The 17,600-nt window shown below is 41.2% G+C and overlaps 1 protein-coding gene across 11 annotated transcripts in view; it reads left to right on the forward strand.

The window, feature by feature from the left end:
* The window catches only part of MAST4 (microtubule associated serine/threonine kinase family member 4), a 1,731,733-nt gene that overhangs the window by 1,533,226 nt on the left and 180,907 nt on the right, over window positions 1-17,600 (forward strand). For all 11 annotated transcript variants that reach the window (XM_085631988.1, XM_085631996.1, XM_085632003.1 and 8 more), the window contains one exon: window positions 6,930-7,062. In XM_085631988.1, coding sequence (XP_085488114.1) covers window positions 6,930-7,062 — 133 coding nt within the window. The remainder of the gene's footprint in view (window positions 1-6,929; window positions 7,063-17,600) is intronic.

Below are 17,600 nucleotides of genomic sequence, written 5' to 3' on the forward strand. Positions count from 1 at the left end.
TATACATCCACTGTTACTGCAGTTTATTGTTCCCATGGTGTTGGGTAGATTGAGGACCAAGACATTGTCAGAAAAAATGGAAAGCTTCTCCTAAGTACAACTGGCATAACTAATACAAATTATTTAATTTCATTCAGTTATGGAAATGGACTCGTAGGTTTCTGCCATAGTTTCTGAACTCAGTAGTTTTTACAAAATAATTAAAGGTCCTTTTCAAACAAGGGATTGCCAATTTGTGGAGTCATTTGTCCTCCATCTTGGATTTTCCTTAGTTACGCCACACCTTCCCTTTCGCAGTTTTGATTCATGGTTTGCTTCAAAATATCACAGTTTGATATAATTTCAGGCAGACAGAATTATTGACACCAATTTGTCCTAAAAGAGCTGTTCCCACTGTGCGTGTAACTATCACGACATTTACTGGAACTGCAGTCTAAATCATAGCTGGTTCGATTGGTAAGCCATCTAGTCAAAGCAGGCCGACAATTGCCACAGAAATGGGCCATTACAGAATTCATGCAGGGCTCATATATTTAGAGGTGCTCATCATAGTTCCAGACAATGCAACACACTTAGTGATGTTGAATCCCACACAAAGATGAACGTATGGCTTAAAGTACCGCTGTTAGTGACAGAACCCCTCTACGCAATAATTCCCATACTTTACTGTAATGAAAAAGCCATTTTCTGGCAGTTAGTTTTGTATATTCATTTAGGCAGGTATCACAAAGACAATCAAATAGGCAATCATTTAAAGCGGTGTCGTATATGGCCTGTTATTCCTGGGCTAGCCACTTGTATGTAGGCCATGACAAGCTGGTGTAAATGTTGTTGCAGTAGCCCTTCTCAAGGAATAGAGGCAGGGGTGGGGGAGCACGGCACAGTCCCCAGAACATTTCAGTCATAACATGCTCTTCCCGATATTCAGACTATTGCTGCTGTAAGGACACATACAAAAGTGGCAAGCAGGTGTACACTCCTTATGCTGGTAGAAATGTAAAACAAGCATTGGCATAGCCAATAGGTCTCGCCTTTGGGAAACTTATAAGTGTTTGGCCATGCAACAGTTGATGTTGTTGCACCAAGGATATTGTGCTGCATACCTAAATACTTAAGGCCCCAAAGGCGAGACCTATTGGCTATGCCAATGCTTGTTTAAAATATAATCTACAGTCTGACTTGGTACCTAAAGGTTTGATGTACTCCTTCTGCAGCCAGTCATCACAGGCAAATGTTTTCTCTCAATTGATTTTACAATTTAGATATTACAATCTCTATACATTTGTGTGTGTTGGTTATACATTCTGCTGTCTACACCAATATAAATGTCCCCAGCATCAACTTGATATGGTCTAAGCAACAGTTAACCTTGAATAAGTTAAGAGTTCTTGCTACTTGTTGCCACACCCACTCTAGGCTAAAGAAGGTTCTCCCTTCATTGAAAGAATTTCAAATTACTGGTATAATGCTGAATTCGATGTCATACCTCAATAGCCACATTAGAAACACTGTTAAAGGTACAATGGCAAACAAAAAAGTGGAGCACCACAAATAAATTTCACAGGCTTGTTCAAGATCATGTGCCCATTCAGCTCTGCTACTGCAACATCCTTCGGATAGGCCACCTTCAAAAATAGACTTGCAGCACCCAAAGCAATTTCCAATCACACAGTACGTTATTTCTTAAAGTTTACATGCATGGACTCTACTATCTCAGATATTTCTTACTAATAAGCCCTTCTGGTGTGTCCCAACAAGAATGCGCTTGTAGACCACTGAACTCTAAAAGTTGATGTGTTAAGCAAAAGGATTAAAGGGTGAAGTCCAGGGACAGATATTAACTACCTAAATGTATGTTCCTTGCCTGAGTGGGGATATGCAAGTCTGACCAGCTGGAACATAAAACAAAAATGTAGAACACTGATCAATAACTCCATGATATCCAGACGGCTTTCATATTCAACTGCACTTCAGTCCATGAATTTGCTAAAGATCGGCCGTTGCCTAGAGGAATGCGAAATTTTTTTTGCCAACTTTAGGACTATGCAGAGAGCCACTTGCAGCTTACTATTCTCTAAAGCAGAGACTCCTTAATACCATAGTAAGCACAAGTTCAAAATTGATTTGTTCAAATAAACATTCCAGACAAATAGCAAATTAACAGTTACCAAAAACAGATGCCTTCATGGTGAAGAGCCCACACAGTGAACCAACCAAAGTTAGCAGCCACTGACAAAAATGCCACATTCATGAGCGAGTGCGTACAAGCTTCATGGCAGACACTGATGGATATGCAACCTGCATAGAGAAGAGCAACTTACCATGGCAGTCACTGATGTGAATGTCATAGATGTGCGAGTGAGTCTTCAGTGTGAAGATGAGTCCAATGAGATATGCTGCAGGAAGCAGAAAACAAACCGTGTATACCAGGGGCCTGCAACAAATCAAACAAGTTAGAACAGGTCAAAATTTACAAACCAAGACAGCGCTGTACTTTAATAAGGCAGCCAGTGTCAGGGTGCTGTGCTCTGTATGGCTGGAGGGGGAGCGCACACACCACAACATTTTGAATCAAGCCTCCAGGTGAAAGGAGTACATCTTTGGCAAGTGTTAGAGTTGTTGTGTGTCCATGTTACAAAGGAAGAAGCAACCCACCTTCTTGAATGTTTTAGGACTCCTCCATGCAAGCATGTGTAGTTAAAAGAAAGGGTACACACTCCTGCATAAGTGTCGAGGCTGCTTTGTGCTGTTTTGTGGACGCTTTTATGCAGTTTCATACTGCTGGTAGGGAGAGAAGCATTTCGGAATGTGCGCCAGGTCGACTATGCATCCGTAAAATGTATGTGGGACAACCTACAACAAATGTTGGGGCTACCCTGATGGATGGAAGGAGTTGGGACTTTAAGGTTTTGTCACACACCAGATTGAATAGCAGGGAACTAGTTAGCAATATATATATTATAGTTAAGTTTCAATAAATGTATAGAACAACAATATAGCCACCATCCTTGCACGCCCTTTTCACCAGGATTCTTAGTAACCAAAAATGATCTTGGCTTCACTATTCCTCCACCCCTGTTTCTCTCAACGAAAGGACAACGCGCACCTTATCATTTCACAGGATCACCTCAGCTCATGGCCGAGGCATGTCTTGAAACAGTACAGTGGTGGACAGAACTACTACTGATTGCTCCTCAGAAGTAGGACCACATTCTGAGAAATCACTGATTCCATTTGGTCTCCTTTCAGGAAGCACTGTAATTTTAGAAAACAGCCTACATACGGCCTCCTTAACAGCAACTCTCTTTGACGGAACTGCACAAAGCAGCGCCATGGCCTTCTGCGCATGCCTCCCTCAATAATTACTGACTGGATATGACAACATGGCAGCTTTCATTCCAACCACTCACAGCGTACCACGAGTCATCGGAGGAGAGCGACACCGGAAGGCCTACCAGGCATCAAGCGAATAATATGCCTGCCCTGTATCCATATTACCTCTCGCCTTCCTGGGGGAATAACAAAAAAAAATTCTAGGTGTGCAATGCAATTGATACAGAAGGGGTTGAAGAGGCAGGCCTGACTCCAATGTCTACAGGACGCATCCAGAATTTGCAAATCTACTTTTACTTTTCAGATAGACGCCAGACTCCTTGCAAAACCATTTATCATCAGGCTATCAAGGACACAGGATGGGTGAGGGGTAGTAAACCTATGATCGCACATACCAACCGTCGAGTGGCTAACTGGTCAGGGTTTAGGACAAATAGTCTGTAGTCTGCGCTATACTATACTTACTCAGTTTGACCATAGAACAAAGTGCTGTTTTGTCCAACCTGAAAAACGAAAAAAGACCACACAAATTAAATGAAAACCACGACTGAAACAACTCACAGTAAACTTGCAGCCTACGCAGATTCACATGCACAGGTATTCACCTAGGACAGTTTGGGGGGGGGCGGGGAGGCTTAAAGAACCTGCATCCTAGCGTCTGGGGTGGGTCTGACTAGGGAACACAGGTTTCTTTTCAGCCAAATGACAGGGGCGCAAATACTGCATACACGAATGCAAATAAACACACTACCAGGGACGCGTAAGACAGAGGGTTGAGAGCAGATCCACGCCAACATCCAGGAATGAAAATCAAGACAAATGATTTTCTTTTGGTAAAACTTTCAACCAAACTGTTGGTTTAGCCAGATTGCAGAAACAACTGAATAGTGAACGCCTAAGCCTTTCATTATTTTCAGGACATATAACCATTATTTCTCTGCTGAATAAACTGTATATATGAACTCAATAAAAGCATTGTGTTTAATGTACCAATTTACAAAAATACTGTATATATCACATGAGAAATTAGGTACAAATTAAGGGATAGGCCATATGGTTCATATGCTGAATGTTTCTTCATACGCCCTGCTATAGCCTCTGATAGGTCATGCAGAACAGATTTATTTCCGTGAGAACATAAAGCCACTCACCACCTTGAGTTCGCAGTTTTGGCAAAGGAAGCATGCAGAGGAATTCTGGGTAATGTTCAAGCAGTCCCACACACAAGCTTACTGTAGACTTTGGAGAACAAGGTCGGTGCAAACACACCTATGGAAATCAGAATATGTTAACAGTAGCCTGTAGAGAAAAAATTACTTGAAAATGTAGCTCTCACACAAAGGAAATTACTCCATGTCATACATGAATCCCAGATAATACCACCTTCTTGAGCCCAAAAAACGCCATGTACGCCTATAGAACATGTGCTCTTTGAAAAGTCACAACGTTAACATCTGCACTGCACTCAAATTCACCTTGCTGTGTGCAACTGTGTGTGTCTTGTTGAGCTAGTGGACTGAACCAATGGGGGGAAGTTATGTGCCAAACCAACTTCCCAATGTCATTGCATGGGTTCAACAATTACAGCAAACATTTTTAGAACAAGCGGACTACATATTAGTACCCAGGCCTTTGTAAGAACTTTAGACCTGCACCAAATCTCCAAATGCAGATGACCTCTTTAGATACACAAAACGAAAAATGCCACGACTGCTTGCTGCAATTTAAATAGGTTGTCCGGTTAATATTCCTATTTAAAAGACGGTTTCTTCTCAGAAAACAGTTACAAACTGGCAGCGGTCAGTAACCGGACTGCTCTGCAATACAGAAAATAGGGTCAGATTCCATGTGCTCTACAGAACGCGCACATTTATCAACAACATTTATATATTTGAAAATACAGCTTTGAACTGCAATTTTAAACTGTATTACATAATCTGCTAAGGGATGTCTGCTTAAATACATATTGGAACTCACTGGTCATCCGTGCCGAGCTGCAATGAAAATCAAGCGCGCGCGCCTCGCTCTGGATGAGGATACGGCAGCAGGGGGAGGAGAGGGAGGAGGGGGCCTGCACCTGTTTCCCTTGCGGGAGCGAGCTTTGAAACCATCTGTTAATTACAAACAGATGGTTTCAAAGCTCGCTCCAGCAAGGGAATCGCCAAACGTGCACGCATTGCCATTCAAAGCAATGCAATGCGTGCACATTTTTGGCCTCAAAACCGAATCGATTCCTAAAGCTCTCCTCTTATGCAGCACATGCGCCCTGTGTAGGTGAAACCTAAAAAACTGATTTATGTGTTGTTGTCTACCATACTTTCCAGTCTCTCTAAGAAACCTCATGCTGTACCCGTAGGGAATGATAATGCCGCTACCTCGAAAAAGTGGGTTAGTTATGTACAGCCCAAAACCCTACTTAACAAGTGTGAGGACACTGGTCACTTCCTCAGAGGCATGGGAGGGGAGGACATGTTTCGTCAAACTGACGACAAATTGTACATTACTGGATAGTAAGGTTTACCAGGAAGGAGCCTGACTGCACAGGTACAAACTGCAAAATTAGACTAATGCAATCCAACAATAATGCAGGCATACAAGACATTTCAAAGCATTTACTTTTATTCGTCAAGAGGCCAAACCTCCTATTGTGTTTACGAAAGGCGGTACTGGTATGCTACTCTAGAAGGGAACTTGATGAAATTTGCGAAGACCACAAGTCAAGCTTGTGAGCTAATACGAAAGAAAAATCCCATAAACAGAACTAGCCATTAGCCTATAGACCCCATATCAACGGAGGCTGCCACTATAGTGTTTTTTCAAGGACCATCCGGGTAAATTGGCGTTTATTATAAGCACTGAATCAACTGCGGTATATGGTGGATCTGCCTTATGAATTAATGATGCCTCATTAGGGGGAGTAACCGCTATATAAATGCCATTACAATACAATACAATGTGCTGGGTTTTTGTGCCAGTGTTTATTCCCTTTTGTTAGTATGTTTAAAAGTAATAGCCAAAACTTTTTTTTTAAACGGATAGTTCATTTGGTTAGCTTTCTGTACGTTCAGAAATGGACTAAGGGAAAGGAAAAGCCTACGAGAAGCCAATGTGACTCTGTTGGGGAACAAAGACAAACTCTTAAGATACATTATCTTACTTTTAGGATGCAATTAATTAAATGCAGGAGAGCTATCTTTATCTCTTTACATAATATAGCAGAAAATAATGTTGATTAATGTATTTATTTTTTCAATTACGTTTTACTTTGAAGATATCTTTCTAATCTTAAGAAATACACAAATGAAGGAACGCATTCGAGGAATTTAATTCACTTCTCTTCTTCATTTGTGAAGAGTTTTTTTCTCCCTAAGAATGAATGTCTCTATTGCCCCAAGAGCCTCTACGGAAATATTTATTGCACGTCATGCAATGAAGTAATGACCAGTTTTGCCGTGAATATATATAGTAGTCAGTACATTAGATGCATTATTTCTACTCTATTTGTTTACAGAGGTTCGAAATCATGATAAAATGTCTCAGAAGTAAATGAAAATACTTATTTAATGTTTAAAATGAGGTATTTGTTTTGTTACTAGGAATTTGATCCAGAAGAATTTTATTACCTATTGGAAGCTGCAGAGGGCCATGCTAAAGAGGGGCAGGGTATTAAAACAGACATCCCCCGATACATTATCAGCCAGCTGGGCCTTACAAAGGATCCTCTAGAAGGTAAGGAGACACTTCCAATACATCAGCATTTTTATGGTCAAGTGATGACGAGCTAGCAGCCAATCATTGTTTCCTACCTTTGTGTTACCTGTTCCTATCTTACACATTCTAAAAGTGCTTAGGTAATACAATGATTTATTACCATCTTTAGGCAGGGAAGCTTTGTAGGGTTTTGAAATCTAACAGGCCACACTTGTCTGCTCTGATGTAATGGAGGCGCAGTATACTCTTCAGTCTTTGCCCGTGCTCGCCACAGTGCTTATGTTTGCGCATCACTACACACCAAAGATTCTTCTCTGATGCAGTTAAAAAGGCCTTTTGACTCTGTCTCCTTTTTGGTACTGCCCTTTTGACTGATAGTTCATTCTAATTGACCCTTTGTTTACATTTAGTTCTCGTATCAGGCAGACGTTTTGTACTTTAACATGTTAGATTCTGAAATTCTGTAACAAATTGTCAGTGTTTGAGTTTCTCCCATCATTTTTAAATTGTTGCACCTACCTAATGCATGTCACCGGTGTAGTGTGTTAAATGTTGTTGCAGATGAAGCCAGCTTCTCTCTTTAACTGATCACTCTTTACGGGAAGCCAACATTTGGGGCTAGCAGCTCAATTTGTAATTACACAATCCAAATGATGAAGTAGAACCTGTTGGGTTGAAAAAGGCATCAGTGGCACCACTGAGGTTTGTCCCATTTTATTGAACACAAGGGACAGAAGGAAAATATCACAATTCTGTTTTTTTCCGCTCTTGTCCGTTCCTTAAAAGTAATGATGGTCAGGGCTGTCACAGTACTTACCAAATATACCAACTATAGTGTCCTACTTCTCATAAGTAAGCTCCTTTGTTAAAAATGCATGCAGCTCACAGGTGGTGTTTTCCCACGAATTCATATGTGACTCTTTGGCACAACTCAACGGCCTCAAAAGCTTCAGGAATAGATCCAGTCACTTGGCCAATAGAATCCACATTATTAAAAATCCATATCATGGCACTATGACAAGAAATACCCACACTTCTACTTAGATTGAATACCCTTGATGCAGGTCAGTGCTTGCCTTTGAACATCTGGAGAAGCTGCAGATGTCCTTGGTTAGCCTATCAATGACCAATCGGGGAAAGACCTTCCATTTTCCCGCAGTGTTCCCAGAAACGTTTCCTTTTGGTGAAGAGGCAAGCTTTCCGAATGTATAACAACCCTAGTTCATTCTAGCATGTCATCCCAGAAGCCATCATTATTAGAAGGAATTTAATTTGAATGTATGTGTTTTTGCTTAGTCTCGTTAGGCAGCATTTGTATTTATATTTCTAATATTCATATTTCTCTAGCATCCAGATATTTCAAATGAGAGGTGTGAAGAACACCTAGGTTTGTTCTACTTGGTTTCACCCATAATGGACCAACAGGGACAGAGTGAAAAGTAATCCTTCCAGATCTCCTGCCCTATCCTAGTTCTTAATAAAGATAGTACGACGCTGGTAAAGGAAGTTCCACTGCCAGAGAAGAGAGAAGTGGCAGGATAGCTTTTCATCTGTGACTGGCAGTCTTTGGTTGACATATTCTGTCATTAAAGGTGGATTTTCCAAGTGTTATTAAAGAAAGTCTTTACTTTATTTTGGACACAGAGGCAAATATTATCCCACTACTATGTCTGGAGGTTATTTATTTCAATTGAGCCGCTCCCTTTCAAGGTATTATTTTATTTACAGTACCACAATCAACAGTTCCTACATCATGATGGCTTTTCAGAGGAATGTGAATGGTGAGAGTTCTCCTTCTGATGTGTTTCTGAGTTTTCTTCATTGGTTTCCCGTTTCTACATTATGCCTGTTAACCTGCATCAAAAAAGAGAAAGAGAAGAGATACCAAAAGCCTATTTATACTGGTCTAATGGTGCACCTGTGGATATTTTGGTTGTCCAGCCCCTAGAGTTGCTGGGATATTGAAGTCTTTTGCTGAAGTTTTCACTATTGCTGTGTTTTTGGGATGTGTCTAAATGTCACGGAAGACCACATAATAAGAGCGTGTGAGCTTGTCATCACATTTTTAATCATCTAGTAAATGTCCTGGATCTAAATACCTTTTCTGTTTCATCCAGATTTGATGCAAACCTTGTTTTGTTATCGCAGGTAGTTTTAATATGAAAGTAAAATACTTACATTTAAGCAAGGTTATCCCTTTATGAGTTCTAGCAGTGATTTAGTTTTACAAGCAGTCTAGAAAGGTGGGATCAAAAAGCAGTGTATCTCTTCCAATTGTTAGTTAAATGGAATGTATGTAGTGCTGATTAGGACTTTTGTTCTGTCAGGTCTGCCAGAGGAAGCTCTAAAGACCATTGACTACTTATGTGTATCTGTAAATGTGTTGGAAAATTATTGATTGCGTGTTAGATATCTTATTCATTGACCATAATCCTATTAGCATAGTATTTGACATGCGTTATCTGAACAAACTTGCTCTCGTTATCATTCATCATCCTAATATAGTAAAAGATGAGGTTTGAGAATTCCGTGGGAGTGGTTTCTCCAAGGCCTAGTCTCATAGCATGTGGCTAGATTCTCTCTACCTTAAATCTGTTTATAGTTAGTTGACTTGGCTGGACCCACTGCAACTTTGTCAGTGGATAAAGTATTTGTAGATTACCTCCTTAAAGCCTTAACAATGGTAAGCCAGGAATACCACATATGTTTATCAGAGAAGATAAATGGTTTGTCAGGAATTGCGGCGTGGCCAATAGGAACCTTCATAGAGCTCTGAAGTGCTCCCCTCGTGACCCCATTGCAATATGAATATGCAGAGCTGCATATGAACAGGCCGTCAAAGAAAAGAAGGCTGATATAAGAGAGAAAGCTTGGCAGGACTGAACTTTAGTATGCAGACTGAGGATGTAGTGGCCTTCTGGAAGGTGGTAGAATTGAACTTTTACTTGCAAAACCTGACCTTCCTATTACTAGCGACATCTGCATAAATCATTATGCAAATATTTATGGATACGAGGTGCCAATAGTACTGGTAGTTGCCTACTAGCAGCCATTCTTTCCGTTTTAGTTTCCATGACGACTCAGAGGCTAGGACCAATGGTTCACTAAGACTTCACTTCGAAGACAATATTTGTATTTATTTTGAGGGTCTCCCTCAGGTAGATCCTAATATGTATATGGACACATTTAAAATATCCAAAAGAGACCAGATTATAACCAAAACCACATATTAATTTAGTATATGATGTACAAACAGTACACATCAGTGCAGACACTGCAGTCCTCAGTGAAAAAGTTAATATGAAAAGTAAAGTTTATGTGCAAAGTAAGTACAAGATCTTAAAAAAAAAAAAAAAAAAGGGGGGGGGTCTTGGTTGAGGATTGTAGTTGATGTTTTGACCCTAGATGAAAACAATTCCCAGTTCTCTTCATGACAGAAACAGTCTATATGAAGAAAAAAGAAGAAATTCCCTCCTACTAAGGTAGATTTAAGGCATCAAAAAGACCCCCAACTGTGGATTCATATTGACCACCATATGAATTAAGCACAGAAGATGGTGGGGAAACAATTATAGTCTCCACATTTAGCAATAGAACAGATTACAACATTAATAATTCTCCTGGCTCTTCTAGGTGATGAGATAAGCACTGTCGCTGTAACACTGGTGAGAAAGCGCAGCACATATAGCATATACCCCAAGGCTCTTGTATTGGCTTAGGGTGACAGCTCTGTTGTATTTTTCTTACGTAGCTATTAAAGCAAGCCCTGCTGGGAAAGCTCCAGGCTCTGATGTTAATGTCATGGACCTTTATAAAAACAATATTAATTTGTATGCCCCTATTGTGACCTATGTGTCAAATGCAGTCTCCGATTCCATCCTCCCGATATCTTGGTGATAACCTGTAATCATACTAGTTTTTGAAAAAGGTGATATGTCTAATCTGTCATGTTATTGATTTGTTTCTCTTATTGACTCAGTTATCAAAGTGCTAGTTAGGTATATTGACTAGAATCCAGTCATGGGCATAGTCTTATGGGATATTGCGGAGTCTCAATATGGCTATAGAGTAGGGTCTGAATGTGGCGCAATGTTTCAATTTACATGTTAATTAGTAAGTATGTTTATGCTAAACAAGGTTCCCTACATTTGGCTTTTATGGACTTAAGTTCTGCTTTCATCTGTTGAATAGAGTCAAGTTATGGGCCATGTCAGATTCTATGTGGTAGGAACGAGCCATCATTGACTTCTTAATTAACCTGACTTTTCTGAAAGTGTTAGGTTTGGGTCCAGGGGCAAATGCTCATATAGTTTTCATGTAGGCCATGGTGTGCACCAGAGCTGTGTCCTCCCCCTCTTTTCTGTTTACTTCCTCACAAGTCATTTAGAAGCAGTTTTGTGACCTAAGAAAGACCGACTCTCCTAGAGTAGGCAATAAAACTACTCTTGTCTTGCTTTATGCAGACAAAGCCGTACTGCTGTCCGGCAAGCCAATGGCCTTAGGAAATTAATTGATTTTTACATATCTTTATTGATGGTCTAGGTCCCATCACCAACCTCTCCAAAATCTTCATTCTTAGTACTGGGCCAAAACTACCAAACAACAAATCATATACAAAAGGAAAAATGCTGGAGAAGGTTTATTTGCTCTATTTTCTTGGCCTAACTTTGGCTAATGGCAACAGATGGTGATATACTTAATCTATGCTGACACCTTTGGCTTCTTCTCTAGTATGGGTCCATCCATGCAAATGCATCGCCAATGACTGCTTATGGAGTGTGTGTTTGGAGCTCTACAAGCGCCTCTAGCTTGCAAACCAAAGCAAATAGATTCTGTGGGTACCCATTGGGAGTGCCATACAGTACACCTTTCTTTATCTGCCATGAAGAGTTGAGACTTGGATACCTAGAATCACTCCACAACAGATAGGCAGTCCCCATGCCGACGCGCTTCGGAGTTTCTCCTTCTTCTTCATAGGCATTTCGTAATGACACACCATTGCTGCTTTCACACCTTCCCCTGCTTGCTCATGCATTTATAGGCCTCCGGTGTGCCTTCTGTAATGGATTCTAATTATTATTGCATGCTGGGAAGTGTAGTCAAGATAACCAATGCTTTTACCTTCAGGTAGGTTCTGTGTTTAGTTACGACATTATAGGGACAAATAATGCCCTCCAGTGGGCCTCGGAAAGGGATTCCACCTTCTTAATCATCCCTCCGCTGTGCCTGCAATTTGGCTAGAAGCTGTCTTCCATCCTGTAGTCCCACTTTCGCTCCTTGGGTGGTGCAGCCCTCCTCCGGCCAGAGAGGGCCGTGAATACTTGTTCCCAAAATGTTCTCCCGTCTCTCGAGGGCGCATTCCACAACAGATAGGTAACACCTATTATTAACAAATTGAAAGTGCAATTCCTTCCCGACCTTGCAGTCCCCATGCCGACGCGCTTCGGAGTTTCTCCTTCTTCTTCATAGGCATTTAGTAATTTTAGACCAATGCTGCTTGCACACCTTCCCCTGCTGCTCATGCATTTATAGGCCTCCGGTGTGCCTTCCGTAATGGATTCTAATTACTATTGCATGCTGGGAAGTGTAGTCAAGATAACCAATACTTTTACCTTCAGGTAGGTTCTGTGTACAGTTACGACATTGTAGGGACAAAGCATCCCACAAACTACAGATTAATGGGCCTCCTGGGCGTTGAGGGGAAGGCATATGCAAGCACACTATTAACGGCATATGCAAGCACACTATTAACGGAACTAACAAGATGGATTGAAGAGATGCTAACTTTTTATCAAACCGAATTATATAAGGGCAGATCAACAATTGATAAGATTGTCGCTCTGTCTTACATTGTGTACAGCAAGCAAACAGAAAAAACAATGTGCCAGTGTTTGCTTGCTTTGTAGATTACTCTGTCGCGTTTGATGGGGTTATGTGCAACAACTTATGGAAGAAATGTAGAAACTGGAAGATCCCAGACAATCTCCTGAATACCATCATCTCACTCTACAGCAGGACATGGGTGATATTAAAACTGGCAAGGGACACTACAACCTCAAACACTACCCAGATGGGGTCTAAAACAGGGTTGTGTTTTTGCCCCAGCTCTTTTCAATTTATCCATGGCCGATCTGGACAAGGAGTTACACAGAGCGTACTTAGCAACCCTGAAGATAGGTCAGAAAAAGGTGTATTTGCAGCAGTAGGCATGAAAAATAGACCTACAGAGGGAGTTAAATGACCTACACATCTACAGCGAACGTAATGACTTGATTGGGAAGCTATACAGCCCAACAACTGCAGTAATCACAAGTCGGGAGAGAGCACATTACCTTTCATCCCAGGCCAGTTCACCCCATTGCATTCTGGTAAATGCTGCATGCTTAGTTCAAGGTTACTGTAGTTTTCCACCGTAATTGATGCTGGTAGTGCTTTTATCTCTAGATGTGCGTTTCTGAGTTTAGCCCTTCATCAGTAGAGAACAGAAGTAGTAGAGAGCAGAGAGAAGACTTTTGGGGTTGCTGAAATGCTGCCCAAGTGAAGCAGGTCTCAGTACCACTCGGCAGTCTCACAGGTGCATCCCAGCTGAGCTTGTTGGCTCAAGGGAACCTTTCAAACATGAGGGGGAGCACACTGCCTCTCATCCTAGCACAATTCACCCTATTGTATTCTGGTAAATGCAGTACACTTAATTCAAAGTTGCTGTACTTTTTCACAGAAGCTGGTGCAGATAGTGCTGCTATCTCTAGACCCGTGTTTCTGGGTTTAGTCTTTCATCTGTAGGGATCAGAAGTAGTCGAGAGCCATCTGGGGTTGCTGGAAGGCTGCCCAAACCTTCACAGGTCACAGTGCCACTCCACAGGCACACAGGTGAGTTTGTCAGCTCGTTGGCTCAAGGTAACCTTGTAAACACAAGGGGGGAAGGAGCACAGTGCCTATCATCCCAGAACAGTTCCTCCTATTGAATTCTGGTAAATGCAGTACACTTACTTCAAAGTTGCTGTAGTTTTCCACCAAAGTTGGTGCAGGTAGTGCGATTATCTCTGCAGCAATCAGGAGGGTCATTAAAGCAAAATAACTTCCTACAGCAGGCTACGCACATCAGGCATTTCCAGGCCAAAGTGATGCTTTATTGGAGAAAGACCAGTGTCAGGGCCACAAGCACATTTTTCAGCTACGTGCAACAGTCTGATTCACCTGGAATTTGGTCTTATGCAGCAAAAATATGAATGCCTGGCTATGCAAGTTTGAAATATCATTACCGGGTTCTGAAACCTCCTCTAGAATCCGTGAAGGAGGTGCTTAAACTAATCTAAACAGCAAAGAATAAATCTTGGAACAGCTATCTGCATAAAGTGGTGGAGACTCTAAACTTGGCAATCGAAAACTGGACACCAGATGTTATGAGCTACATGTCTATAAAGAGAGTGCAATAAACAAACAAGTCCACCAGCTATCACGGAAGGCCAACATCGCAAGATGAAGGGTAAAAAAAGGCCAGTCAGCCCTTATTGCATCCTACGAGGCCCACAAAATACAGCCATATCGGAGCCAGGCCCTGGGAAAGAAATGCTTGAAAGAGATCCAGTAGGCAAAGTTGATGCCCCTGCTGATAAAAGACCTAAATTTGGATTGGAAATCGCTCTCGCACATTGTTGGATGCAGACTAAGCAACTATATAAAGGAGTCCCTGGTGCATATCATATGCTGCTGCCCAACTTTGCTACAGTCACAATGGAAATTACTAAGACCAATCTTTTTATCTACAGGTGTATGGACATGCCTAGTAGCAGTTCTTTTCTCCAGGCCTGCCCCTTCGGATTTGTCCAGATTTGGAAAATATATGCTGGAGGCAAGAACCCTGCTGAGTGAAGCCATGCGACTAGGCAACAACATAGATAAAAGCGAAACACCAGCCCAAGTTATTTGTAAGACTCTGGCATCTATAACTTCTTGTTGCATGCAGAGAGTGCACCTTGCACCGTTCACTGGCTGAACGAATCCATGCGGCAAAGAGACAAAGACAAAAGCTAAACATTTGGCGAAGTCACTTGAAAGACTCTGCCACCCATATCATGCTGTAGCATGCAGACTTTACACTTGGGGAGAGGAGTTGGCCTAACGGCTAGGGCGGTCGACCTCGAATCTGGGGAACTGGGTTTGAGCCTCGGCAATGACGCTGAACATCCTGTGATTCTGGGCAAATCACTTCATCTCCCTGTGCCTAATTAAAATGAATGTGTCCTCATGTAATGCAACTGGTGCTATGTAAAGCGCTCTGATACCCGATTTGGGTCAAGTACGGGCTATATAAAACTCTTCTTCTTTTCATTCAAAACTGCTCACCCTGGTGAATCGTTAACGTCCACAAGACAGGAAGGGTTTTAGAACAGTCTTTAAGAAGTAGTTCAGTATAAGCTTCATCTGCACTTTATCCAGCGCACGTGCGCATCCCTATGCAGATCTCAGCTGTTCCACTTAAAATTGTTGGCTCGGGTGTTTTTATATTTTCATTTGATATGAAAGGTTTTAGGAAAGTCCTTGACGTTTTTATCAGCATCATGACATTTTACCCAGACCGATGAGGGAGAACTTGTATCTCACCCCAAGTACTTGCACATTGTCTACCAGTAGCTGCCTGATGACATTTGTTTAAAGAAATGTACCAGTTAGAAGGTGTCATGGTACTATTCCAAATGCATGCTTCCGGTCAGCAACTGCATATTTTAAATGTACAAATTGTATGAAAGCGCTGCATCATGTTCCTTTTTACTTGTTTCTTTTTAACATTGTATTGGTTGGATAAAATGTTAATTATTTTTAGTAATTGCGCAATAAATCTTTTCATTCATTGATTCACAATCTTGCTCTGGTCCTAAAACCTGGAAATTTTACAAGCTCTAGAGTTGCTTTGTAATGTTTGTCGATGTTACCCGAATTAGAAGTGTTGCAGTAGGTCAATTTGTAATTAAGGTTGTTAAATTGAGATCTGGCATACTAGAATGAGAGGCACATTTCATGCTGTTTCCCTGGTGTGCAAGTGAGTTTGTCTGTGTTTTATGGTATATTTTACCAAAATAAACTAAGTTTGATATTGAAAACTATGAAAAATAAAGGAGCAAACAAAGCATTGTAAAGCTTCTTGTTATCTCATAAGTAAACGTGGGGTGTCATTTTGTCCGGACAACAGTGTTTCAGCCTCCTTGTATGATTTGTTACTGCATCTTTTTATGGCCATAAAGGGGTGTGGCAGTGACAATGTGTAGATCACTGGTTAGCAAATTAGTCTTGTATTGTAGTTGAATTAAAAGGGGAATGTGCAAATATTTCCTCCTATCGTTTGCTGCTATGAATGCCCAGAGAAGATTCTAGATTTCAGAATGTAATGAGCTCTGTTTTTTTACCATAGACATATCTGTAGTCGAAAATCACTGTGGCTTCATTTTGGAGAAAAAGTGTAAGCCTCTTCCACAAAAAGTGTAAAAAGCATTTCCTTTTAAAGTAGAAGCTGAAAAATGGTTTTGTATGCTTGCTATCTGGGTGTTACATCTATACAGTGGACAGCTGGACAATCTGTGCACACTAATGATATTAAGAAAGAATGTTTACGCATATGGAAGAAATAAACTTTCACACTAAATGTAGCTAAACATGTAACCGATCCACAACGATGCAAATATAAGAAAACATGCATGCGAATTTACAGAATCCTAGTTGGATCCAGTGTGCGCAGGCACAACCAAGCCTGGGCCGTTGCCAGTTACACCAATGCCTGTAATGACATCTCTTGAGCCAAATAATCTGGCTGGAATCAAACAGGACTTATGATGAACTGATATACTTCTAGTTGTTATGTTGGGCATCTTATGCCGAGTTTGAGTTGTGCGGCATCGTTGTACAATTGGACCATGCTGTACCAGATCTTCCAAGAAATTATAAACCCAGGATTTGAACGAAATCAAATTCTGTCATAACCAATGCTTCTTGATGTAGAATCAGGCAAGTTGATATCATTTTAAACTAGTACTAGAAACTTGCGACAATCACCATGGATCGTAGGTCTCATGAGATAAAGTAATCAGCCTTAAGTCACCTGATTAATTAGAATTACAGAATAACAAGCTGGACCGCATCACTTGTGTCTCCATCTCTCTCATCCAAGCTTCTTCCGCTGTCTCTCTGCAGACAATTTATATGAACATCTTGGCTGTAATTCTCAAATGATGGTATCTATTGTGTGTTTTTCTCTCGCTAATATTCTCCCCAATTCACTGAGCTTTTTTCCATGAGTGGTTATGTTTTACCTCTAGGAATTAAGGTGTAGATAAGGAGTGAACAGGGACGGCTTTTGGCTTGGGCGAGCTGGACCCATGCCCGGGGCACTTAGCTTCAGAGGGGCGTAGTGAACTTAACTAACTGCTTTAAGTTTTTTTGTTTTTTTAATTCAAGGCTGCCAGCGACTCTAGGCTCCTGTTCCCTTCCCTTAGTTTATCTTTCTTCCCCTGCCTCATCCCTCTTCACTTGTCTTACCGCTCCAAATTTTGCACCAAAGGAAA

The sequence above is a fragment of the Triturus cristatus genome, chromosome 2_1 (genome assembly GCF_964204655.1).
Source record: "Triturus cristatus chromosome 2_1, aTriCri1.1, whole genome shotgun sequence".
NCBI lineage: Eukaryota > Metazoa > Chordata > Amphibia > Caudata > Salamandridae > Triturus > Triturus cristatus.